The sequence below is a fragment of the Ciconia boyciana genome, chromosome 3 (genome assembly GCF_034638445.1).
Source record: "Ciconia boyciana chromosome 3, ASM3463844v1, whole genome shotgun sequence".
NCBI classification, from domain to species: Eukaryota; Metazoa; Chordata; class Aves; order Ciconiiformes; family Ciconiidae; genus Ciconia; species Ciconia boyciana.
In genome coordinates, this window is record NC_132936.1 from 30,470,212 (window position 1) to 30,496,491 (window position 26,280).

General features: G+C 37.8%; 1 protein-coding gene across 1 annotated transcript in view; it reads right to left on the reverse strand.

Moving 5' to 3' along the window:
* Positions 1 to 26,280, reverse strand: part of EYS (eyes shut homolog) — a 944,771-nt gene that overhangs the window by 273,553 nt on the left and 644,938 nt on the right. The window contains 1 exon segment of the mRNA XM_072855247.1: positions 19,140 to 19,290. Coding sequence (XP_072711348.1) covers positions 19,140 to 19,290 — 151 coding nt within the window.

A 26,280-nucleotide genomic window follows, 5' to 3' on the forward strand; every position in this document is an offset into this window, starting at 1 on the left:
TTGGAAAAAATTGGAGAAAAATCACACATACATAATATAGGAACAGATGAATATTGTTTTTGTCTATTAAAATGTGATAAGAAGTTTGCATAACATGCTTTTTCTCATTTAGCTTGGGTTTTGTGGTTAGATTGCTACAACTTATGCCTAGACATTTACTGTTATCAAAAACAAGTTAACAGATGAGTAAATTGATAGCTAAAGGAGATAAACCCTTGATTTTAGTTGTGTGGTAAGGGGAATGCATAAAGAAACACAAGGTAATATTTATGCATTCTCATCACCTGCAGAAAGAACCAGTCTGCAAGAGATGAACCTACAGTTCCTGAACACACAAAGAAAGAGAGGGCAACTAATCTAGGGAACTGCTGATTGATAGGGCCATTTGGGTAATTATTGCATTAGTTGCCTGACTGGTACACATACATTCTGTTAAATATATTTCCGCCTTGTCAAATGGGCTGTAGTCTAGTTTCTCCTGAAGCTGAAAGGGTCCTACCTAAACTACATGGAAGTAATTGGTGTCGCACAGTTCCCTTTTCATTTTACACCATCAGGCTCTATCACCACAGGAACTACAAAGGAAGATTACAGTCCACTAACTGGTATCTGCTGCTATGCATGGTCAACACATCCCCTTTTCTGAGGGGTAAACCCTAGCTCTTCTCTGTTCTTCTTCATTGTTTATAGGGAGAGTGTAGTGGCCACCATTCAAGTCTCTTAGATATAATTCTGCCTTGAAAAAGATTTTGAAAGGGAGGGGTAAACCAGAGTGAGGAGCCATACAAATGCAGTTGTGGACTGCGTGTGAATTTTCTGTGTGAAACCTTTTTATTTTTCAGGAAAGTGTGCCCATATACATTTTCAGTCCAAGTAGATAGTCTGCCATCAAGCTTCTTATAGAAGATCCCAGAGTACGCTCATGCAATGAATGATTACAGCCTATACTCTCAAGCTTCGGGAGGCTGCTTGGGAATGGTATAATGTTCAGTCAGTGTTTGGAAGGAACTCAAAGGGATCAGATGACAGATGTCTGGGATGCAAGCACTGAAGAGCACTGCTGCATTAAGTCACGTCACCATAGCTTCTTTAAGCTTTTAGCTTTGCTGGAAGGGACTGATACCAAACATATCCTCTAAGGGCTCATGAAAGTTATCTGCTAGCTGCTCAAGCCTTACTTCTCACTTATCATCAACCAGATGTGCTGAAATTTTCCAAAAAGGATCTCAAAGAGTCACACAGAGGAATTACTGAAATGTCATCTTCACAGATGATGCCATCTGTTGAGCTCCATTGCTTCCAGACAAAGGAAATTATTTCTTTTTGTTGTTTGTATGACATGTGGTGGCAAACCCATACTTACAATTCTCAAAGGTCTATACATTATGAATTGCATCAACTTCCAAGATGTCAATGTGAAGGCATAGCTCCATCAAACACCACAAATCCTGTGCAGCAGACTGCGTGAACGTGCTCTCCATCCCATAATGCTGTGTGCTGCCACTTTCAAGATAACAATCACTTTTCAAAAAGCAGCTTCCAGACTGGACCATGAACAATAGGCAAACAAAGGTGAAGTACCTGACAAGGTATCAGAGAAGGTGTTATGCACATACACACTGCCACACTTCCAGGTAAGTCAGACAATTTGGGAACATAGAAAGCTATTGGATAAAAAAGGGCTGAATATGCTCAGCAGAAGATAAGTCATCCCAATGTCTGTAACTGCCCTGAATTTTGCACACTGAATAGGAAGAAGAGACAAATGGTTAATGTTACTAAGAGAAGCAGAGTTGTCAAAGAATGAAAACATCACACAGACACTGAAAATTTTCTCCCAGGACAATGCTCACATCAGCCCACACATCAACATAAGGTGTCAAGGAGATGTCTTGCCAACAAAAATGGGCTGTAGCTGTTGCCAGGATCCTGTTGAATATGCAGGAGCTGTGGACTAATTAAGTGGCAACATCAACCACAGATTGAAGATCTTAACAGCAGGTCAGCCTGGCAGCTATGGGAAAATAAGTGCCCTCACAGTTGAAAGACAAAAAGCCATCTTGCAGCTATGCCAATGTGTTCAAAGAGAAATGATCTTGAACTTGCAAATTCATAAAAGCAACATACTTCAAGTATGCAAGTTCAAAACAGTGTCATCCCTTCAAAATGTTCTTCGAAATAAAGAAATAATCCCTACAGAAAGAGAATCATGTCTTTGCACATCATCAAATCATATCTTTGCATATCACCAAAACAGCATCTTTCTTCTGAAAAAATTAGTGCCTCTTTGTATAGGGTGCAGGTGTCAAGGTTTTGGCAGTGGGGAGGCTGCAGAGGTGACCTCTGTGAGGAGAGGCCGGGGCTGCCCCATGCCGGACACAGCCAGTTCCAGCCGGCTCCAACCAACCCACCGCAGGGCACGGCTGAGCCCAGCAGCTGAGATGGTGGCACCTCTGGGAAAATGCCATAAAGGCAGAGAAGGCATGGAGAAAAAAAGAGAGAGAGAGAAACAAGTGTGAACATCAAGGTCAATATCTGCTCCATGGTGCCGGAGCAGATATTCCCCTGCAGCCCGTGGAGAGGACCATGCCAGAGCAGGTGGATGTTTCCTGAAAGAACTGTGGCCCGTGGAGAAGACCCAGGCAGGAGCAGGGGAAAAGCGTGAGGAGGAAGGAGCAGCAGAGAGGGAGTGTTATGGACTGACCACAACCCTCCTTTCCCCCTGTGCCACTTGGGGTTGGGGTGGAAGGAGTTGAGAATGAAGTTGAGCTTGGGAAGAAGGAGTGGGGGTGAGGGGGAAGGTATTGTTTTAATTTTGTCTTTGTTTCTCACTACCCAAATCTATTTTAATGGGCAATAAATTACATTAATTTTTCCCAAGTCAAGTCCATTTTGGCCACGATGTTAATTGGTAAGCGATCTCCCTGTCTTTATCTCAATCCAGGAGCTTTTTCATCTTATTTTCTCCACCCGTCAAGTTGAAGAGGAGGAGTGGGTGAGTGGCTGGGTGGGCATCTGGCACTTAGCCAATGTTAACTGACCACACTCCTGAAAACAGGCAGAGGCTTAGAAGGTAGCAGGATGGTGAAGTTAATCAAATGACCATTTGTATCTAAGGTCAAGCACTGAATATAAGAGGACCTTAAGATGGTAGATGATATTGTAGTTGCATGCAGTAAAAGGTAAAAAAGGAGAAAAACAGTATTAAGTCTTCCAACACATACTTAAGGCTGCTGCTATGCAAGAATGAGCTGGTGGGGATAATTCAGACAATCCATGATGGATAAAGAGCTATCATCCATGAGGCTGGTTAAATGACTGTTGAGGCTGACCTTGAGGAGCACCTCGGGGAAAGAGGTAGAAAGAAACTGTCTCATTCTTCCTGTGAGTCATTAGAAAGATTGTGAGAGAATACAGGATGACAAAGCTTTAAAGGAGTGAAGGACTTAAATCAGTTCTCTCCTGTAGATTCCTCCATTTCCTCCGGGAGCCCTGTAAAAAAATAAAAGTACAAAGGGTACCAACATGAGGAGGTACCTGATAGATCATGGACAGTTTTCAGCACTATGGAATAATTGGTGGCAGTGGCTGAAAAGTCCTCAAAGGTACCATTCAAGACAGATTCTGCAGTTTCAGATATTTTATTGATGCGTTCTTACTGGTGAACAAAGCCCAAACAGTTCACTAGTGAAATCTGAGGGATATAGGAGAATAAGTCTTTTCTTCTAGCAGTCAGTCTCTTAACATCCCTCTTTCCTGTGACACACATGCCTCTATATTCCTCTGATGCAGCCATGGAAGTAAAGGAAAAGGATAGCAGAATACATATAGGTACTCAGTATTCCTAGGGGATTAGCAGTTGTAGTTCATTCATTTTACAGACGACAGTAAGAGGGTAACAGTTGCCAAATTGCCTGGTCAGGCTCCAGCAAGGCCTCACTGATGGAAAATAATCTTGCATGGGCTAATATAGAAGAAAATTTCCATTATACTGTGTCTGCCCTAACTCTTTGATTGCTGGATAGAAGTTTCCAGGATCAAACGGTACATTGGATTAGCAGAAGAACGCAAGCTGAGCCTGAAAACCTTCAAAGCCCAATAACAACACATCTCAAGGCATGCATGCCAGTGAGAAGACAGGTGTATCTGTCTCCTCACTGACCACATTGCCATACTATGACAATGCACAGAAGACACCCTGAAGGGAAGTTCCAACTTGTGGCTCCAGAGCAAAAGACTCAATAGAGTGAATTACCAAGCAGAGGTGCAAAAGCAGGGTTTGGATATGTGCTTTGGCATTGACACCCAGTATCAGCATCAGCACTCTCTTTGGTGGTTAGAGCGGATATGGATCACAGAATCACAGAACTGCTTATGTTTTAAGGGACCTCTGGAGATCTTTAAACTAGGAATGACAGGCAAAGGAGAGAGTTACCAGCAGCCCTGTGAGGGATTGATGAGCGAAGCCCTGTGAGGGTTGACAAGCAAAGGGCCTGGGGTGATGTGACAGGAAGGAATCACAAAATCAAAAGAACGGTCCCAGCTCTTTCAGCCTTTCCTTATATGAGATGCTCCAGTCCCTTAAACATCTTTGTGGCCCTGTGCTGGAGATGCTCCAGTAATTCCATATCTTTCTTGTACTGGCGAGGTCCAGAACTGGTCCCATAAATTCAGATGCATCCTCACCAGTACCGAGTAGAGAGGATGAATCCCCTCCCTTGACCTGCTGGAAATGCTCTTCCTAATTCAGCTGCAGGATACTGTTGGCCTTCCTTTGCTGTGAGGGTGCATTGCTGGCTGATGGTCAGCTTGCTGTCCACCAGAACTCCAAGGTCCTCCTTTGCCAAGCTGTTCTCCAGCCAATTGGCCCCACCATGTACTTCTGCATGGGGTTATTCCTCCTCAGGTGCAGGACTTTTTAATTCCCCTTGCTGAACTTCATGAGGTTCCTGTCAGCCCATACCTCCAGTCTGTTGAGGTCCCTCTGGACGGCAGCACGACCTCCTGGAGAATTAGCCACTGCTCCCGGTTTTGTATCATCTGCGAACTTGCTGAGGCTGCACTCTGTTCCATCATGAAGGTCACTAATGAAGATGCTGAACAGCTGCTGAACTATTGAACAAGTGAATGCCCACAATGTACCTGTCTTGCCAGATAAGACTTGAATCGCTGGTGTCAGTACAAAAAAAAAATGCATCTCAGGAAATGGGGTACAAATGCATAGCTGCCACAAAGGTGAAAGGGAGTCAAAGCTCAGTTCCTAAAATCCAAAAGGCAAAGACAACTTCAGAGCAAGAAATACCAAGCAGAAGAGCATTTCAGCTCAGTACAGTGTGAAATGGTTGCAGATATTCTTGTATTTTACATGTTGACTAAGAGGAGAGAAAGAGCTTGAGCAGATCCTCTAGAGGTACTGCAATAGAAAAACCTTCTGGTGTCACACAGGAATACACAACATGTACTTTCTTTCAAATATATATGTATTTTTGCAGTGGTATATTGTGCTGGTTCTATCTGAGATAATTTTCTTCATAGTAGCTAGTATGGGGCTCTGTTTTTGGATTTGTGCTGAAAACAGTGTTGATAATACAGGGATGTTTTAGTTACTGCTGAGCGGTGCTTACACAGAGTCAAGGCCTTTTCTGCTGCCCACACCACTCCACCAGCGAGTAGGCTGGGGGTGCACGAGAAGGTAGGAGGGGACACAGCTGGGACAGCTGACCCCAACTGACCAAAGGGATATTCCATACCATAGGGTGTCATGCTCAGCATATAAAGCTGGGGGAAGAAGAAGGAAGGAAGGAAGGAAGGGGGGGATGTTTGGAGTGATGCCATTTGTCTTCCCAAGTAACCATTACGTGTGCCGGAGCCCTGCTTTCCTGGAGATGGCTGAACACCTGCCTGCACATGGGAAGCAGTGAATGAATTCCTTCTTTTGCTTTGCTTGCGTGCGTGCCTTTTGCTTTCCCTATTAAACTGTCTTTATCTCAACCCATGAGTTTTTTGACTTTTACTCTTCTGATTCTCTCCCCCATCCCACCGGGGCCGGGGGGGAATTCAGCGAGCGGCTGTGTGGTGTTTAGTTGCCGGCTGGGGTTAAAACACAACATATATCAATTCATCTAAGTGCGCCCACCAGTTGCCTTTAGAAATTGAATGATATCATACTATTTTCCTTTTAATTTGTCTTTTATTTCCTGAACCCTTATTTCCCTCTATAGGAAATATTAGTCAAAAAAGGAAAATGCTTCTTTCATACTAAACAGAAATCTGAACTCAAATCTCTTATTAAATTCACCAAACACAGAGTTTGTTTACATCCCCCTTCCCCATATGTTTTTTTAAAAATGATCTCAAGAGAACAAGACAGAGGAATTTTTAGTGATGCCTTTGTATCAGCCTTTTAATTTACTGAGGACGCTATCTGGTTAGCTTCAAGCATTTAGAACACACAAATCTGAGTTCAGGCACTGTAAGTATGAAACAATCAAAATACTTTTGAGAAAAACACTTCCATAAAGTCAAATTCTGAGGGGACTGCAGTGAGACAGTGGCAATCATCATCATTCAGGGTTAGCAGGAGACTTTGATAGTTTTTTTCTTTTCCTTTTCTCCCCATACTCCTTTACTTTCTGACTCAGAAGCTTCAGCAGTTTGATTTCCCCATGCACAAACAGAGAAGTCTGGTTATTTCTAACTGCATAAAAGAGCTTCTAGACAACTTGGTTAAAGCCATGCATATCAAGACTCTCATACAAATAAGAAACAGGAATAATCTATTTGGCTCAGCATCCTGATTCTGCCCAGTGTTTTGGAGTGCAAACCCATTGTTTTTAATGTTCTGATTCAGTGTGGCTGCTCCTAGCCAAGGCCTGCTGCACACATGGCCCAGGGCCATGAACTTCTTGAAGTTCATTGGCTTCTTATCTGCAAGAATATAGTGTAACTATAATATCACTGGTTCGGGTGATCTGTAGCTCTGTAATAAGTATAATGAACTTGGCATTCTAGCATTATCTAATGAGACCAAATTACATTTTTAATCTTGCTTACAGTAATCAGTTTATATTGTGTACTGCTGACATATTACATATGTGGAATGCAAATGCATTTGTTCTTGTAGACTTGTTGATATTAATGAGATTTTTGCACTTCTGTGAAGCACAGCCATCTGAAAATGTATGGCTGTGCTTTATATTTAACCTTATGTGTCTCCTTTAATTTCATGCAGAAGATGATCACTGAGAAAAGATCTTGATTCCTCACCAGCAAAACTTTCTGGTCTGTGTATTTAACACAGTGAAGGATATTTTTTGCTTTCTGATTTGAGATTATTTTGTTATGGTTTTGGTAGATTTTATGGAAAATGTTAATAACAATATAATATCAATACTATATATTAACATTATATTACTATTAGTATCAAAAGTTAATATAAAATTGGTATTTGCATTACTATTTACATAATATAATGTATTATGTAATGTGTACATTATGTAATTATGTAATGTATTATGTAATACATATATACATATATACACATATGAAATTCTAACTTCTCTAAAACAACTCTAATGAAATTAAAAAACCAAGCAGTAAAAATATTACCGAATATAGCTGGAGAAAAGGCAGAAAAAAGGTGACTGCTTCTAATATACATGTTCACAATCAATAATAAGTCTGATATTATAAATGTCAAAAACACTTCTCTCAACTATCTTCCTAATAAAATATGAAGTGCAATCTGTAACCAGCAAAATCACCCAAATTAATATGAACACTTCAATATAGAGTTATCGAGAAGTATTCAGGAAATAGTACTAGTAACTGAATAAAAAGAATTGAGGGGTCTTTACACTTACATTGATGTCTTCCATTCTGCATTTTCAATATTATAAATTCGGAATTTATTAGACGTACTAGAAAGATTTATTGCACATTTTTATTAATATAGTCTAGGTTTAGAGTTTACTATAACCAGCAGAATCCAAAACTTCTGCAGTCTGTATGAGATGGGATTTTTTTTTTTTTATCTTTAAGGATCGCACCATACTAATACTGATCTTCAGCAAGAATTCAAACTTGTTTCAAGCAGATAAATCAATATCGAATACTCCAAAACACTTACATGGGCATATTCAGATATTAAAAAGTATTAAAAAATCAATAATATGCCTATAAACATACTGATTAATCTAATTACAAAAAATAAAAATAGAATGTGGCACTATTCACTACAATGCTCTCTATGCATACCTCTTTTCTTTAAGTTGATATCTCAAATACTGCAATGTCGAAGGTCATCATCTGCAGACTTTACAACACAGATGATTGATTTGAAAGGAAGAACACAAGCAACTAATACAGTACTACAGGAACATTTTAGCAGTATCACTTCTCTGTATTGTTTAGCCTTGAAGACCTAGCAAGATCACACCCTTAGATGGTAAGGGCTACTGGCACACTAGTAACAAAGAATCTCCACAGGGAAGCATTGTCTACATCCAGACTTGCAGCAAAATATCTTAAGTCTCATATATATTTATTTGTGGATCAATGGGATTAGGCAAGACAGTATATTACCATTATACAGTAGCCATAATTACAGAATATCACAATTACATTAAAACTGACTTACCAATCTAATTCCATTACATTTCTCTCTTTACCTGGAAAATCTTTTTTAAAAAATCAAAAATTCACATTCAAAATATACATGATACAACTGAGCTAGGTAAATATGTTACAAAAAAAAAAGTAATATGAACAATTTGTGTGCTTTTAAATACAATTCCCTTTCTGTCAAACCACTAAACCATTATTTCTTTTCAAAAGACAAGTAACTGCCTCTGGAAAAATATCTGAATTATAAAAACAAAAAGAAGTGGTCAAACAATAATAATATGCTAAACATCTTTATGGCAGAAAAATAAACACTGGGATATTATGATGCAAGAGTAAAAATCAGGTAAGGCGTAGGCTGCACCAGAAAAAAGGCAATATAAAGAATGCAGTCAAATAAATATATACAAACTAGCACAAATCCTTTTGCACTGAAATTTCATGCAGAAAGAAAAATACGGTATTAGAGCTATATTATATATCACCTAACCAAGAGGATGATAGTGCCTGTTAAATACTACAGCAGGTTAGAAAGGGTAAGGTGGAAAACACAGTAATGGAAGAGTCTAATTAATCCCAAGCAGTCTGGTAAGAAACCACGACGATATGATGCAGGGACTACATTTTTAGATGCTGTAAATAATGGTTTCTTGGAACCATTAGAGAAACCACAAGAGAAATAACTCTTGATTTTGCATTAAGACAAGCATAGGATCTGTTTCAATACATAACCATCAAGAAAAACATTTTAAAACACTGACTATAATGTACTCTACTTCAGTGTTCTTCTACTTCAGTGTTCTTCTGGGAGCAAAACACACTTTAAAATCCACCAAAAATAGTTTAACTGCAACAGGAAGAGGTTAGTTAGGATAAAAATAAAAGGAAAAACTAATGGGTAAAATGCAGGTTACAGCAAATCACTTCCATCGAGTTCAGATAACTATGTACACTACAGCCACAAAAAATCAGGCATGACTTTTAAAAAAAAGGAGCTTGAATGACAAAATAGCAGAATAAAGAAGACTATTAGAAGACATATTTCAGGCCAAAATATGGGTGGAGGGTGTAAAGGGAACATATCTGGTAAATTAAATCTAAAACCATGGATATTCAAAAGGGTTCTGGGATATAATTTATTTTAGGCAGAAAAAAATACTCATAGAACCATAGAATCATAGAACAGCCCAGGTTGGAAGGGACCTTGAAAGATCATCTGGTCCAACCTTTTGTGGGAAAGGGAGCCTAGATGAGATTATGTAGCACCCTGTCCAATCGCATATTGAAAACCTCCAGTGATGGGGATTCTAACATGTCCCTAGGGAGGTTGTTCCAGTACTCATCAAAACTTTCTAAAATGTTAACAGTAGGAAGCCTGGAATTGTTCAAAGATGGTATGTAACTTTTCACTTAAATCGCATTTGGTACCAAAATACAGGAAAGTGGCAAATACAATACCCATTTTTTTAAAAGGGACAATGAAAGGCCAAAACAATTGAAGAAAAATAAAACCCAGTAAATCTATATTCAGCAGCAATTTCCTAAAAGTTGTAATAAAGAATGCAAGTAGCAAAAACATGGAACAATATGACATAAAGAATCAGTGTAAAATTTTGTAAAAAGGAAGTTATGTTTCTGCAATTATTAGTATTCCTTGAACACATTAATGGTCCTATACAAGAGGATCATTGAACAACACAGTTAATTTCATCTCCAAAAATATTTTGGCATGGTTCCCCACCAAAAATCTTTAAAGAAAATTAATAGTCAAGGGAAATAAAGGAAGGTCTTCTTTTGGGTTAATAAACTGGGTAGAAGAAAGGAAACAAAAATTACAAATACTAGGTCAGTTTTCACATTGGTTAACTGCCACAAATATCACCAAGTCCTATGCTGTTAAACACATTCACAAATTATCTGAGAATATACAAAGTACTGAGGTGAAAAAGTTTGCTGATCACAACAAACTATTCAGAACAGTCAAAGCAGCAGCTCCCTGCAGAGGACTGCAGAATTATCTCTTCACTTGAGAGGCAGGACCCCTGATTTCAGGGAAATGATTAATTGTATGAGAACAGAGCATGTAGACCATGACTTCTCAATCTAAAGAAGAATGTGTAGCAGTGAATGTGACAGCAGTCAATAAAACAACGAATGACATGTAGAAGATGAATTTTTGGTGATGTGACAAATATCTATTTAGTTTCTATCTGTATATTTATATAAAAGCTCATAAATATATAAAACATCTTGCAGAAGAATAAGCAGAGCTTTTAATTAGAATAACCATTTGGGTGATGCAAAGACAGATCCAGAGCATATCCTAAATAGGACATTAGAAAGAAAAAACTCATCAGGATCTAAGGCTGTCAGGTCAAGATCCAAGAAGAAATCAGACACTCTTCAGGACGTACAATGCATTTCAAACCAACAAACACTCTGAAAATGCCTTTCTGAATACTGTAGTCACAAACCTGACAACAGAGCAGACTTAGAAGATGTATAATGTGTGTAAGGAAAGTTAAATTAAAAGGGAGTGACATAAATACAAGGACAAATATTTTCATCTCTTTTTTTGAAAAATACAGGCACTGGAATTGATACAAACAGGAGCAGCTCCCAATGGAGCACTGAAACCACATGAAGATGTTGGACAGAAGAGTTAACACTGTTCACTTTAATTTTCTGTATCACAGCAGAACCTCAAACTCAAGTGCATAGCTACTACAAGCTAAGCACCTATATTCCACTATACCTTCTATATTCCACTATACTAATGCCTGGCAACTAGGTCCCACTTAGTCTATTCTGAGCTACAGCTTAAACTCATGGAGCAGATGATGCTTTAAATTATACTAAATATGAAATATCCTCTGAACAATTGCCAAACAGATTTACGATCTAATGAAAAAATCTATAACCAGTCTACAGGTCTCATTGTGTACAAATCATATGATTCTTAATAACTAGTATGAAAATTTCAGATGTGCTGTGGACCAACAGGAAATTTGTGGAGGTTCAAGAACTGGCCCCTCTAAGGCTTCAAACTACCCACTCTTGCTTATACCACTGTAGGAAACAGTTGCAGCCATGTAACAGTCTAGTATGCCTTGTAATCCTATGAAAGATTGGATGTCCGTTCCTCTGTTGGCTTCTCCAGGAATCTTCTCAAGTTGAACACTGCAGCCCAGGGGACACTAACTGGGTCAGGACTACTGTAATTTGCTCACATCCAATGACTACTGTAGCAGGATGTTAAAGCATCATGTAAATACAATATTATTATAAATTATTATGTGAAAGTTACTGTCAGAGCTCCATTCTGCAGCTTTATCAGATAAGGTGAATGCCAGATAATCAAACCTGAATACTGTGCACAGATTGTACTAAATTCTCCCACTGCTCCGCAATGCTCCGGCAAGGGAAATGGATCATAAACTATGTCTAACTAGACAGTTACAGAGGGATTACTGTTGCTTTGGTCTATGGAAGCACAGCAGCTGTAACATACAGCAAACTACTTTCAGATCATTCCAAATTAAGGGTCTGATTCTGTATTTTATAACACCTGTTTTATATTTTCTGTTTCTTCACTCAATGCCATTGAATTCAATGGATGAGTAATTGCGACAGAAAGAACGTAATTTCATACCTTTTAGCAATCATTTATTAAAATATTTAAAACAGTTTTATCTACATATGGTAATATCTGAGAATATTCTGAGACAAAATGGGCAGTTTCATTGCATCATATGATTGTGATATCACACTCTTTTTCATAAGAAAACTGTATGTTTTCTTATATATGCACAGCATATTTTATACCTATGCATTTAAAATATGTGCCCCCACAAAAATGTTGACGCAGGTGTGGGCTAGTAGTCTAACTGAGAGACTTTAGAAGCATAATAATTTCCATCTCATCTTAGTTGCAACACTAACACACTACGATTCTGAGCATATCCCTCAATTATCTGTTTCTGTTTCCCCATTGGTAACATGGGGATACCAATACCCACATATATATTTGCATACTTTCCACTTAATCTTTTATCTTTACCTTATTTAGAAGATTGTTCTCCTGGTACAGAAGCTTCCTTTCCTTCTGAAATTTCCCTGTTTGAATACTTGCAAAGTTTAATTATAGAGAACTGCTTATGTTGAAAAGGAATATGAAGATATAATGACATTTCATATTCTCAATACTAAAATACTATTAAGTCTAGAAATATAAATTATTGGAGCAATTATAGCAGCAGAAATAACACTATTACTGCAATGAACTGTTGCTGTAGGTATTTGAAAACAATCTTCAATTTCCCTTTGAGTGTACCAATCTTATCTTCTCTGCAGAGGAACAAGCTATTGTAAACAATTAATGATACTAAAGCGAGCATGAAATTAATTATTCTGAAACATGTCTTGAGTTTTCAGAAATAATACATTCTTTTTTTTCAACTTTTGATTTAAAATGTCTTTTTTTTCTGTGTGTAATTTGGTTTCTGTTCCCCTGTTGTTGATTTTTGAATCTTAGAAAACAGCTATCATAAACAGCTTTAAAAAAACTAATGTTTTAAAAAGATTATGCTATTTAACTGTTTAACTGATTTTGCTGTTCACTTGTTTCTTAGATGTGACAAGTCTGAAGTATGCCCATTACATTCCTTAATGAAGAACTAGGATATGATTTAAAAATAAGTAATAAACAAAGCTGTCACAGAATTGAATGGGAGTTTTTTCGCTGTGTAGAGACGGCACGACAAGATGTCTGCCAGCCAGCTATTTATAGTTTAGCTTTCCTCCTGACTGTTCCGCTCTGCATTCCTACAATGTCAGATGAATCCACTAAACTTCGCAAAGGACAGTTTACAGAGAGTCATAAAAACAATTTCTTGCTGTGCATGAAACCGTTTGCAGTGCCTGAACTTGGATGAATTCGTCCAAGGTGTTTCAGCGCATGTATCTGTTATCTCGTTTTCTACCCACGTCTTCAGATCCTTACCGTCTAATTCATATCCAGGCAAGTACTTTTTCTATCTGTGGCCTGTGGGTACCTAACATCAGAGAACTGTAGATGTGTATGAGGAAGGAGTGGCAGAGACAAGCTGTTATGGACTGACCACGGCTGCCATTCCCCCATCCCCCTGTGCCGCTCGGGCGGCAGAAGGTAGAGGAGCAGGGAGTAAAGTTGAGTCTGGGCAAAAAGGTAAGGAATATCCACAGCCCTCCCTTTGTCCACAGCGCCAGTCATCTCAAATGGAAGGTAATCATGCTGGTCAGGCAGAGTTGCCCCTTGGTAAATCCATGCTGGTTGTTCCCAAGGACCTGCATGTCCTTCATTTGTTTCTACAATTGTCTCAGGAACTGAGTTTGCCATTGGCCTGACCAGCTCATGGTTACCCAGATCTTCCTCCTTAGTCTTTTTGAAGATGAACATGGCATCACATTTGTCTTTTTCCAGTCATCAGGGACCTCCTCTGATTGCTCTAGTCTTTCAGAGGTGATAGAGAGCGGCCTTGTGATAATATCAGCCAGTGGCGCATGCTTGTATGCATCCCATCTGGATCCATGATACTTTATATGTCTGGTTTACTTAAGTAGTCCCTAACTTCATCTTGCTCTACTGTTGGTGGTGTTTCTCCTCACCAACCACTGCCACTAGGCACAGAGATCTGGGAGGTCTGAGAGCTTCTAATTAATGAAGAAATCTATTGGGTATTATGGCATTGCTTCCTCAGATGTCCTGGATGTTCTTTTAAATATATCACTGCCTTGAGGGTAAGGCTGTAATCTGTTCTCCTGAAGTGCATTCCCAAGATGTGGCAGTGACCAGGGAAATCAGTAGATAGTGACAAGAAAGGAAATTCAAACTTCTGTTGATAGTGTGCTAAGTCTGTTATTACCCTGGGCAGTGGAAGCATACATAGTTGGTGCTTATCAAGTCTTCCAGTCTAGAACTATTATGACACTGTTTATTGATATTTCTATCCAAAATGGTGTATAATAGGTAGAATGCCAATCAGGTTCAGAACACACTCAAAACACCTCAATGAATACATACAGACAAACAGTAACTTATCTTAATAATTCCTGAAAGACCCTATGGTTTCCTAACCAATCTTTAAGGAAAAATGAAACAATTTTGTCCCTTAAATAAATAGTAAAAAGCTGCCCCTTATAGTACCCCTTATACAGGATGGCATTAAAGAACAAAAGGAAAAGCAATCAAGATAGGGAGGTAATTCCCCTTTCATTTTTGGAAAAGAAAGCTTTGACTTTTTGAGACTGAAAGGCAGAGAATAATTGTTGCACCTTGCCTTACATGTTGAGGGCACTCTGACTCTAAGCAATACTGAATAATAAACATACAGACAAAAAATAAATACGTGGAAAAAATGCATGGACACTTGAGAGCTGATTAGGAAATTGCAGTATAGGATATCCTCAGAGGACACAATATTTTACCCTGAGGGCTTCACAGATCATATCAAACTTCACTCATAAAGAAAGGAAGAGGAATCTAGCCTGGAAATTAATAGGGTAGCATGAGCCAGTTCCAATAATATGGAACTCCTGTGTCAACAGTTTCTGGCACTGACAGCTAGAAGCTCCTGTTAGACAGAAACTGAAGCAGTTTAGGGTCTGAAGTCACTGCTCTCTACAAGTTCTGCAATATTGGAAGATAGGAGAGCCAACAGCAGAGTGAACTACTCCAGTGAGAGAGGGAGCTCATCTAAAACAAGAGAATGTATTATTAGGCAGATACTACAGATATCACAAGGGTCATTATCAGGCTTGACTCCAAGAGTGATCAGAGCATTTGCCAGAAAAAGCTGAGTCTCAGCTGGAGTAGAAATCTCCCTTGAAGCGAACTGCAGGATGAAGGTCAGTAACAGACCTTTTCTGTTTCGGGGATGATGAAGGTTTTACAATAGAAGCCTGACTGCCTGGGTCAAAGCTGATGAGAAAGAAAATTCCTGGAGTGGTTTCCTACTGCTGGGACTGAAAAGCCCACATAAAGAGAACTTGGACAGACAGTTCATCATTCCTTGACAAAAAGGAAAAATATAGCCTTTATAGAATGCACGTGGCTTATAGCCAACAGACTTTGATGGAGAAGCCAAGAAAAATTAAACTTGCCAAAGGTACAAAAAAGTAAAAATAAGACAAAATGAGACACTACGATCAAAATGAACACAAAAATCACAAAGGAGCAAAGAAAATGAAGTGAAATAAAAGGCTGAGGTAATCTCAAACAGAAAGGAGTGAACTGCAAAAAAGCCTCATGAAAAACTAGAAAGGCAACTGAGAGTCAAGGATGTATTTTTACCTTTGGGAAAGTTATATGAACATATGCTTTCCGAGTACTAATAGACGTTAAGTATCACCAGTTTGAGCACTTGCACATGTCCCGCATCTATTACCTCATCTAAATAACAAACATGGACCACAACATTTCACCTATTAATCCTGCATTACAAATAGAATAATCTATTGAACTGCAACATCCTTAAAGAAAGAAAGCCCATTTTGATATGGCAATCCAACACATATATAGGCAAAATGTTTTTACCAGTAAGTTACCCTTAAACCATTGTGTTTTATTGTTATTTTAACTTACATAAGGTAAACCTGTTGTTCTAAATTTTATTTTGCCTTTGGCTGGTGAAGAGCTATTTACCATCTCAAACTTCCTTCTCACATACACATTATTATGTATATCCCTCAAACAAATTGCTTCTGTACCTTCTCCTAAATACACTCCATGGATTGAACTTATCTAAGCCTTCACTATAAATTCTTTGGGGGATCCCCAAAAACATTTCTCTTCGCTTCTAGAAGACAGGTAATTTAAACATTGAAAATATCATTTTCTTATTTCTTACTATTATAGAACATTTCTTGAAGATACATTTCTATAGTAAATACAATTTTACGTGGAACTAATATGATAAAATATTCCAGATGAATGGATAGTTTGAGTATGAACGTTTGAATTAAGGGAAAAGTTATATGACTACAAATATTATTGACATGCTCTTTTAATACCAGTATGAGGTATTTAGAAGTATACTTTTGGATGAGTATTTTGCAACCCTAAAAGCACCTGCTCACAAGAACTTTTAAGTTGGATTTCAACAGTATTGTCACTTCATTGGTTACTGTCCAATTTATTATGGGGTGAAAGCAATCTAGAAATGCTGCATTACAATAACAGCATCAAAACCACATCTGTGCTTGAAATTACTGTATTCGCCTCATTATAAGATGACCTTCACTTACTAAAAAACAGAACAGAAATAACAAGGTTAAAACAATTATCACAGGGTGAAACCTACCTGAAAGTATGGCCCAAAACAATGAAATCTGGACAACATATGTCCAACTTTGACTATATGATTCTGCTGTGCACTGGGAAAAGGACAAAACCTGCAGATTAACTTTGTTAAAGTTGTGGGGTGACACCTACCCAAAGATCACTGCTCAGATAAATGAGACCTGGACTACACCAACCCAGTGCTAAAAGTTTAGTTTATTCCACTATGTGTGGAAAACAAATAAAGACTCACAGATAATCTTTGCTATGTAATGGTGAACAACTTTACATTCTTGTAACACATTTGGGACATGAGACTAGAGGGTGAAATAATCCAGGTAGCAACACCGGTTGGCTTTAGATAAGGGGAAAGTCAAGAGATTGACTTGGGGCTTTGTGACTAGCAAGGCCACTGGCACCTTATGCCAACAATTTAATTTTAAAAATTTATACATAGTTATGACAATAACCGCTTGGGTGCAGAGGGGAGCTCCATACTCAGACACCTGACAAGATGTAGAAGGTTGAGCCAGCTGGGAACTGCTCTGCACAGGGGCCACACTGCCAGGAGCTGGAGTGAGTGTCCCCTGGGTGTACAGTGCTAGTCTCAAATGACTTACAGGGGCTGGGACTTTGATCCGTGTTGTGACGGTGTGCTTCCCCTGCCCCCGACCTTTATCTCCTGTAACCCTGCTTAGGTGATAACCACCAGCGGTGGTTGTAATGGATGCATCTGGTCACGATGGCTGCATCAGCTCAAAGTGAATTCAGGAGACAGATAACAACACAATAGCCTAGGGCTATTGTGCAATGCGCCCACCGAAGAAACTAAAACCTGTGGTCGGCATGCAAATATGACTATGGGTCAATCATCTTATCCCCATAAATAGTGAGCAGCCCAAGAGCCCTTTGAGCTCTCCTGCACGGCAGCGGGCTGCACGCCAGGATCTCCCCTTGAGCAGGGACGCCTCTCAAGGTTACTCCTCGAGGTTGAGAGATTCCTTGCCGCAACAGATCCTCGGTAAGTGACTAATAGCATGCTAAACTTTGAAATCTTAGCTAAGTGATAAAGGATTGATTGCGCATATATAATCCTTTAGATATAAACCGTTGACCAAGTCTGGGACTAGGACTGGATCTAGCCGCACCTAGACTCCTCTCTGAGAAGGAGTTTAGAAAGCAAGGGGATCCTTCTGAACCTCATGACTCAACGGGAGGGTCTCCCTGACAGTTTTGTCTGACCCTGTCCTCTATGCAGTAAATAATCAAGTGTGCCTCGCCATCGAATCTTGTTAAAACACTGTCGCATTGAACTTTGTTAACTCCCTATTCTGTATCAATAAACTATATTTTTACTTCTCTCTTACGAGTGAAGTGCACGCTCACTCCATCCGCGACACGTGTGAGTCTGAAGAGTGTGAGTGTCATAGACTAGAACAGAAATCACTATCTATACTCTTCCTGCTTTGAAAAACCAATATTTAAATTGGGAATTACTTAAGTGATGTGCATCTCTTATTGTGACTACCCCAAATTCCTCCATAATAACAATTCAGTAATGATCCACTTCTCTCCAACGCTCTGCATGACTCTGTGTGTACTCTTAACTCCTTCACAGCTTACTTCTTCCCTAGCTCTGTGCTAGCCCTATTGCCTATTACTTCTCACCCCTGCATACGCCCTTACCCTAGCTGCATACCTGGCCCCCACAAGTTCAAGTTTCTGTACCATACCTCTCATTCATTAATGCAGTTCCACAGGTTAACTCTCTCCTGCCTGGTTCATTTTTACACACACTTGTCTGTGCCAGCACAGGATGCAAGCAGAGAGCCTCTTTGGTTATGGAACCCAGTGCAGTTATACTTTTCACATCTTCATAGACCTAGCACCTGAGGTAACAGGTACCTCCTCTGAATTTGATGATATTTGCTCCTTAACTCTGCCTACGCAAGACAAACAGGAATGCAGATCAAGATTTCAGGCCAGAATGCTGTTTCTGTTTACTTCATTTACCAAAGCCCCAGGCACCAGCAAAACTCTGCAAGGGACCATACACACCCCTTAGACGTAATCCTTAAAATGCTGCAAGTAATTTTTAGTTTTTGCATAGTTTAAACCTCTTCAGTTATAGCCTATTCAGTATGCCACTCCCAAAATAACAAACATCTTAAATAAAAATAAATAATAATTAAAAAAATACCTTTTTTATTGCATAATGATGAGGCAAACCACCAACAAATATGGATCCTGTTTCAAGCCAATATGAACTGGACCAGAAACTGCTAGGCATACTTGTCTGTGCGGGTATCCCCAGGATCGACATTTCTGCTTCACATGGTACCATGCCTTGCCTGGATAAATTTAGAAATAGGCACATTTTACCACCATATATAGTTTACATTACTGTCTATCTGACAAATTAATTAGGCTGTTACTAAACCAATGAGGAAAGAAAATAAAGTAAATAACTGTTTTTGTATTAAAGACTATAAACATAAAAGAAGCTGTTTAACAAGCTGTAAGTTGGCATCTCTTTGGGGTTTGAAATTCCATTAAAATGAAGCCATATTGTAAATCTGAGCAGTGTAATTGCTAAAAAAGCCAAAACACATAATAATGTCTGAATAAAAATGGCAATTTTTAACAATAACAAGAAGGCTTTGTAATTTGAAAAACAGACATCCATTGACTTCAAATATTTTAAATATCCCTCTTTTTCATCACAAAAAAGATAACCCAGAAAAGCAATTTAAAATAAACTGCATTTTAGAGAGTGCAGACCTACTATAATTTGTAATACTTATCTTCAAAAGCATTATTCCTAAAACTGAAGGCAGTAATATTAGGCACTGAAATTAATACATACATTCCCTTTTCCCTCCCCCGTCCACACACCCTCTTAACAGTGTTGCTCTTAACAGCATGCATAAATTGTTAACAATAAACAGAAGGTGCAAAGTAAACAATTTGGTTTTTTTCAATTTTTTTTTTTAATGATACAAAGCTCATTTACATCCTGATAACCAATTGGCAGCAAGCACTCACTCTATCTTCATGAAAGAAAGCACAGTGAAGAAATATCAGAACTAAACAAGAGTCTCTCATGCAGGAATTTCTTTCAGCCTACCCTTCTCTCTGCACACGAAACAAATCAGAGTTCAATCAGCTGTACGTTTAAAAATATTCAAGTGGCTTTGTAATATAGGTGCCACAAAAAACCTATGTAAAAATAGCATATACCAAACACAACTATAAAAGCAACAGTCTGTAATTTAGTGAGGATGCTATTGGGGAAGTATGAATTCAGTTTATCTTTGATAATGCAAAATCAGTTTCTGAAACTTATTTGTTACAAAAAGAGCATGGAAAGCTTTCTTCACTATCTTCTGTCAGATAATGATATATAAAGGATTTCTCACATACTATTTGAGAAGGTCTTCTATCATTTTTTAATTCAGAGGATGGAGACTTAACATCAGCAATATTTGAAAACAGTTCTCTATGTTTGTCTTCCATATAATTCTGTCTTTGTGATACTTTCAGAAAAATATGCAAACATGGTATTAGCCTTTTAACAGACAGGACTATAAACGCTTTTGCAAGCCAAATGGCCTGTCCACCCTATGGTAAATAACTTCAGATGAAGAATATGAAGCTTTGTTTTGTTGTTAAAATCAACATTAAAGAAGAGAAATAAATTGGGGTTTTAATTCTGTGGACTAAAAATAAACTTCTTAACGGATCAGTTCAGAGGATTTTTTTTGTTTTCACCTCAATTTTTACAAAGGTTTTTGAAACTTGCTAATTAATAACTAACATGAATGCGAAAAAGGAGAAAATTGTAGCCAGAACTGCAATCAAGGAAAGGAGTATTTTCCTACCACTTTTTGTAGATATTATGCAATGGTTGTGTGTCTAAGCACATACACAAGGTTCTGCAGCACACCATTTTATTTGCTTACACAAGAAGTTTGCTGATAATGGGTGTAACTCACACATGCATTCTCAGTAGCTCTGTTTGCAATGATCAAGCAGTTTTTCCTAAGGCTTGAAGCCAGTGTGACATTTTGGATATATTCATTCTACAGCAGAAAGCTTTGGTAAGAGTTCTAAGGAAAAAATATTGATTTTTAAATATCAAAAATTTCTTCTCTCTGATAAAAGGATACAATATCTATGAGTAAGGGCATAATAATAGGATAGCAATCTTTCTGAAATATTTTAAATCAGACTTGTTTTAATGCAACATAATTCTTAAGATTGGAGTGGAAGAGGGTCAGGAGGGAAACTGAGGCATTTTTAATTTTTTTAAACTAATTAACAGATGTGCTAAATGAAGGAAAGCTGCCCAAACAATTTCTTTTTTTTTTTTTTTCTTAATTACTATTTATTCTATGCATTTTGAGATGCTAATGCTGTAACTGGTTACGTGACTATGTACGTACTTCTATTACACAAGCACCCTATTTACAAATGTAGTTCTTTTCATGTTAGCTTTAGACATATTTGTTAGCTTGTCCTTAATAGCTTATATGATGGATATGCAGAGGTATTTTTGTGTGCATACATAAACATATTTTGAAATTAATTCCCCGTACTTTATGTCAGAAAACAAGCTAATGCAATTCAATAGCGTGAGCTGCCTTCGCCCTAAGCTTGTTAGAATGTCAGCCATGCACCTTTGATTGTGCTTGATTGAATCCAGCAGGGTCTGGCCAAATTAGAATAACACCCTTAAACCATTATTGTTTAGCATTTGCTGATGATGCAATCACCAGGTCATATACGCACTCTATGAAATTTCCATCAGGCTTTTAAAATACTTTTTCTACAATCAGCACATTGGGTGCTTTAAAGGTCAAGTAAGAAGACAGAGCTTTTTGCATAATTATAAATGTGGAAATGCATACAGCAACTCTCAAGCACTTTTGCTGGGTAAGCTACCAGTAATTGTGCCTCAGTCCAACCCAGCAGTAATAGTTCACAGATTCCTCATTTGTACTCACATAAATGTAATGATTAAACACTGGCCTATTAATTATAACCTGAAGATTAGTTCTGTCCAAACAGTATTAAATCCATTGCCAATGCCTCGCAGGTTGGAAGGATGGAAAGGTTAGATAATAATTTGATAACTGTTGGGATAACGGTACCTAAACATGACAATATCTGCATGAAATCCAAATCCTCTTACATAATGTCCTTATTTGCTGACATTTGTTAGTGATTATTCAATGACATATTTTGGATTATCTTAAAATTATAAAAAGGTAATCAAACAAATGGGGGAAGAGGAGGAGGCAAAGGGGGATGTCCAGATAAAGTATTAAGTGTCAGTCACGCTGTGCAGCCTCGCTGGGAATAAAGCTTCTTTAATCTGGTTTTCCTGATAAGAAAGGGAAATCTCTTGTTCTTAGAAACAAGACTGAAACTTTCACCCATCTTTAGCAATTTCACTTTGAATGTGATCATGTTAAACAACAATAAACAATTCACAAATTACCCTTGAACTATTTAGGATGTAATGTTAGCATTCAGTCTATTAAACAAAAACAAAAGTAGGTTTGCAAACAGCTATATCAAATATGAGTTGTGAACAACAAGAATTAAAAAGAAGTTTTATTATTATATATTCTAAAAAAAATCTCAAAGTTCCCTGATTTTATTGAAGACAACTGATTGATTAATTAAAGCTGAGAAACATATTTCATTTTCACTGTGTTTAATTATTATTTTACAGATTTCTTAGCTTTAAAAAATCCAAGCCAACTCCTGTTTCCCTCTGTTTTCACTCAGCATCTAGTAGATTTCATTTTCTGGTTTCATACTCAAACTACTCCTTGCAGTAGAATGTTTATTTTTGTAAAATTGCAACAAAACAATGTCACAGACAATTAAGAGTTACATTTTCTTAATGGACATTTAAAAGGTGGGATCAATTTTGACCCAGTACTGGTTTTAAAAACCGAAAGGCTTTGCAAGGGTTAGATTGGAACATCCCTGGACCTCTCTGCTCAAAGAGGTTGTGCAGGTTTCACCCTTGGAGGTTTTCAAAACCTGATGAATAAAGCCCTGAGCAACCTGGTCTGACCCCTTGGCTGGCCCTGCTTTGAGTAGGAGGTTGGACTAGAGACCTCCTGAAATCCCTTCTAGCCTGATTTATCCTACAATTCTTCAATCGTGCGACATTTTTCTTTAGCAAAAAAACCCACCCAACCCCGTAGTAATAACATTTAGAGAATAAGGCAGAATCTCATATTACCCTCAGTAGATTTATTTAGATAGAAAATATACAAGTTACACTCAAAGTCATTAAATTTTCACTCTGCAGCAAGATGCATCATTTCAGACTGCTCACATCTGTTGGTGCCGACTGTGCCCTACTGAGACACCAGATAACACACACTTTCATGTTGCAGATGAACTAATGAGTCAACAACATGTTTTTTCTCGTTCCCTCTGACAGTAGACTCATATTTCCTGGACCTGGAGCTGATTTCTTAGTCTGGTCTTAAGAGAGTGATTTAACTAAATAAATAAGAACAATAAAGCTAATGACAAGGCATGATGCAAATTTCTCTACAAGGGGAAAAAATAATCTTTGTTTCATATTCTAGGGAATGAAGAAATATGGTACCCCTTATTCTTTTCACAGAGGTTACACTTACATTACTAAACTAAAAAGGTCCACAACATGAGTTCAAGTCCTGACACATAATAATCCATATTTTTATGAAGTTACCACAGTTCCTGTCACAGTTGCCACCCAGGCTAGCTATTACCTCCAATTCTGAAACTGAAAAAGTTCACTGGTTAAGTGCAATACAGGAATCATTCCTAGTTTAAACATTGCCAATCTATTTTGCAATAAGTATTTTTATAGACATGATCTGGGACCTGCCTGCTGGCTTCAGGTCCAGAGAACAGTCTTCAGATTTCAGTTTTATTTACTACTATAGATTTAGCTAAAGAAAAAACAATAATCTATGCCTCTGGCTATTTCTGTCTTGGCAGTTTGGAGAGCTTCAAGTTTCCTGCTGCTCACATTGTAACAACCTTAAATGCTATTTACAGAAATTAAACTTAGAAAACAATATGCACTTATTTCAAGTTGATGTAGATAAAATTTCATTTAGTGAAAAGCTTGGCCCAAATGAGAGTACTGTATTCAAGCATTCAGACAGTGGCAAGTTTAGAGTTGGATTTAGACTTGCAACACTGACATTTTATTTCCAGTGAAAGACTGCACTGAATAAGAAGATAGTTACACAGTGGAAATTCAAATTTACAACAACTCTGCAGGCCAACATTAATTCTGGTCTCTATACACTGTGTTCTCCTTAATATCATTTCTATGCTTGTGACATGGGGCCAAGGGAGCCACAGAACATTGAATCCACTTTTAGGACCCATAAGCATCCTTTCATGTTCCTCAGAAAATACTATAGAACGAAGTTTTAGGTATGCTGCCTGTTAGAGTCTTACTCTACTGTTTTTATGTTTCTGTCCCTGCAATAAGTTATTTCAGAAGTTAAAGTAGAAAATTTTCATTCTTAGAAGTGAGACTGATGAGGTCTTTTGAGATCCAAAGCAAAAGAAAGTAGCAATGACAGAAACATTTTTACTATTTATTTAGTTAAATAATCTGAGCAAGAATAGATCACTATACACCACAGATTTGTCTCTTCAATGACTCTAAATTCTAACTTCTGAGTGTTTCTTTTGATGGCAGGGTTCTGAAAAGGTGTAGCATGTGATTTGTACCCACGATGTGGCATGACTAAGTAAGCTTTTATCTTAAAGAGGCTGTAAAACAACGGTTTGTATCAAACTAATGGGTGGTATTAAGTCACTATTAACTGTTATTATGATCAATTTAGTATAATTAAATCCATTGCATTCAATTACATTGTTAGAAAAAGGCAGTTGCTTATTCTCTGTTGACTCATACAAAGTTTATGATAAATAGTCACTCTTTGTGGAATATAAAAAACATGCGCAACATCCTGAGCTTCAATTTCATGATGGTTTTTCATTCCAGTTAAGATTTCTTTACATTGCATTGATGTAAAATAAAATAATATTATTTAGCCACACACAAATCCACTTAGTTTTAATCTTTTTTTTAATTAGATTTGATCACTGCAGGGTTTTTTGTATACTGAGACAGATATGCAAGAAGAAAGTCTACTTTCATTATTCTCAGTTTCTGGAAACTAACTGGAAGATATGAAAATATTAATGGCAAGGTTCTCTGTCATAATTTCTAGGTTTTGTCCATTTCCACTATTCCTTCTTTCTCTGGGAAATCTTAGTTCTTGTTGAATGAACAAAGTACTTGTAGAGACTTCAGAATAGCAAAGGGTATTCTGACATGTCTGGAGATCTTTACTTGAAGATCTTGAGATCTTTACTACACAATGTTCAAAAGGAGTATGCTCATGTAACATCAGCAGTATAACAGCATGATTTTTTTCCGAAAGAAAGCTTGTTTCTGAAAAAGAGTTAAGTTGCTCATTTTAAGAAGACAAGCTTTAAGCTAACATTTTAGAGAAATTCTGAAAGTGAATGGAGGACTGTGAATGTGTACAGTAGATATGGTGGAGCCTGGATCATCTCACTGGCATTTCTTATACATTTATAGGTATGGTTTGACTGGCAATTTAGGCAAAGGACTAAGTTCCAGTCTTTATTCCACGGGCATTCATATGTTCCTCCTCCCTTCTTCACACAGGAATTTGCATCAAGGAAATAACTCAGCTGAAAGCAAAAAAAAAGTATATATTTTTAACTGGATCAGTTCTCTATATGAGCTCTGGGCACATGAGCCAGTAGTTGGATAAAAAAAGAAAATGGAGGGAGGGAGAACAAAGCAGCTTGAACATGGAGAAAACAACCAAGTCTCCCTGAGGCCAAAAGTCTCCCTTTGAAGGGACTCTGAATTGTCCCTCTTTTATTGAAGTGACTTCTCCAAAAACACATAAAAGGAGATCCCTCTTTAAAGACAGACTTTGTTTAGAGCACAAGATAACCAGATTTTTAAGAGATAACTTTTTAAATAATGAAAATACATAAATAAGTGTGATAGATTAAAAAAAAAAGGCTTGAAAGCAAATTTATTCTCTAACTTGAATAAATTCTTTACTATATACTATTGGTCCCGAACAAAATCTCCTTCCTTCCATGGTCTTACAAGGCTCACCTTAGTGCTTGCTTCCTACAGCAGACAGAGTCTGCTTTTTTTTTTTCAGGATTTTCCCAGCCTGCGCTGTTGCTGCAGACTCTCTGCAGGCTCCATCCTGTCCTTCAGGGAGACAAAGCTTATTTGCTTTCAGAAGAAT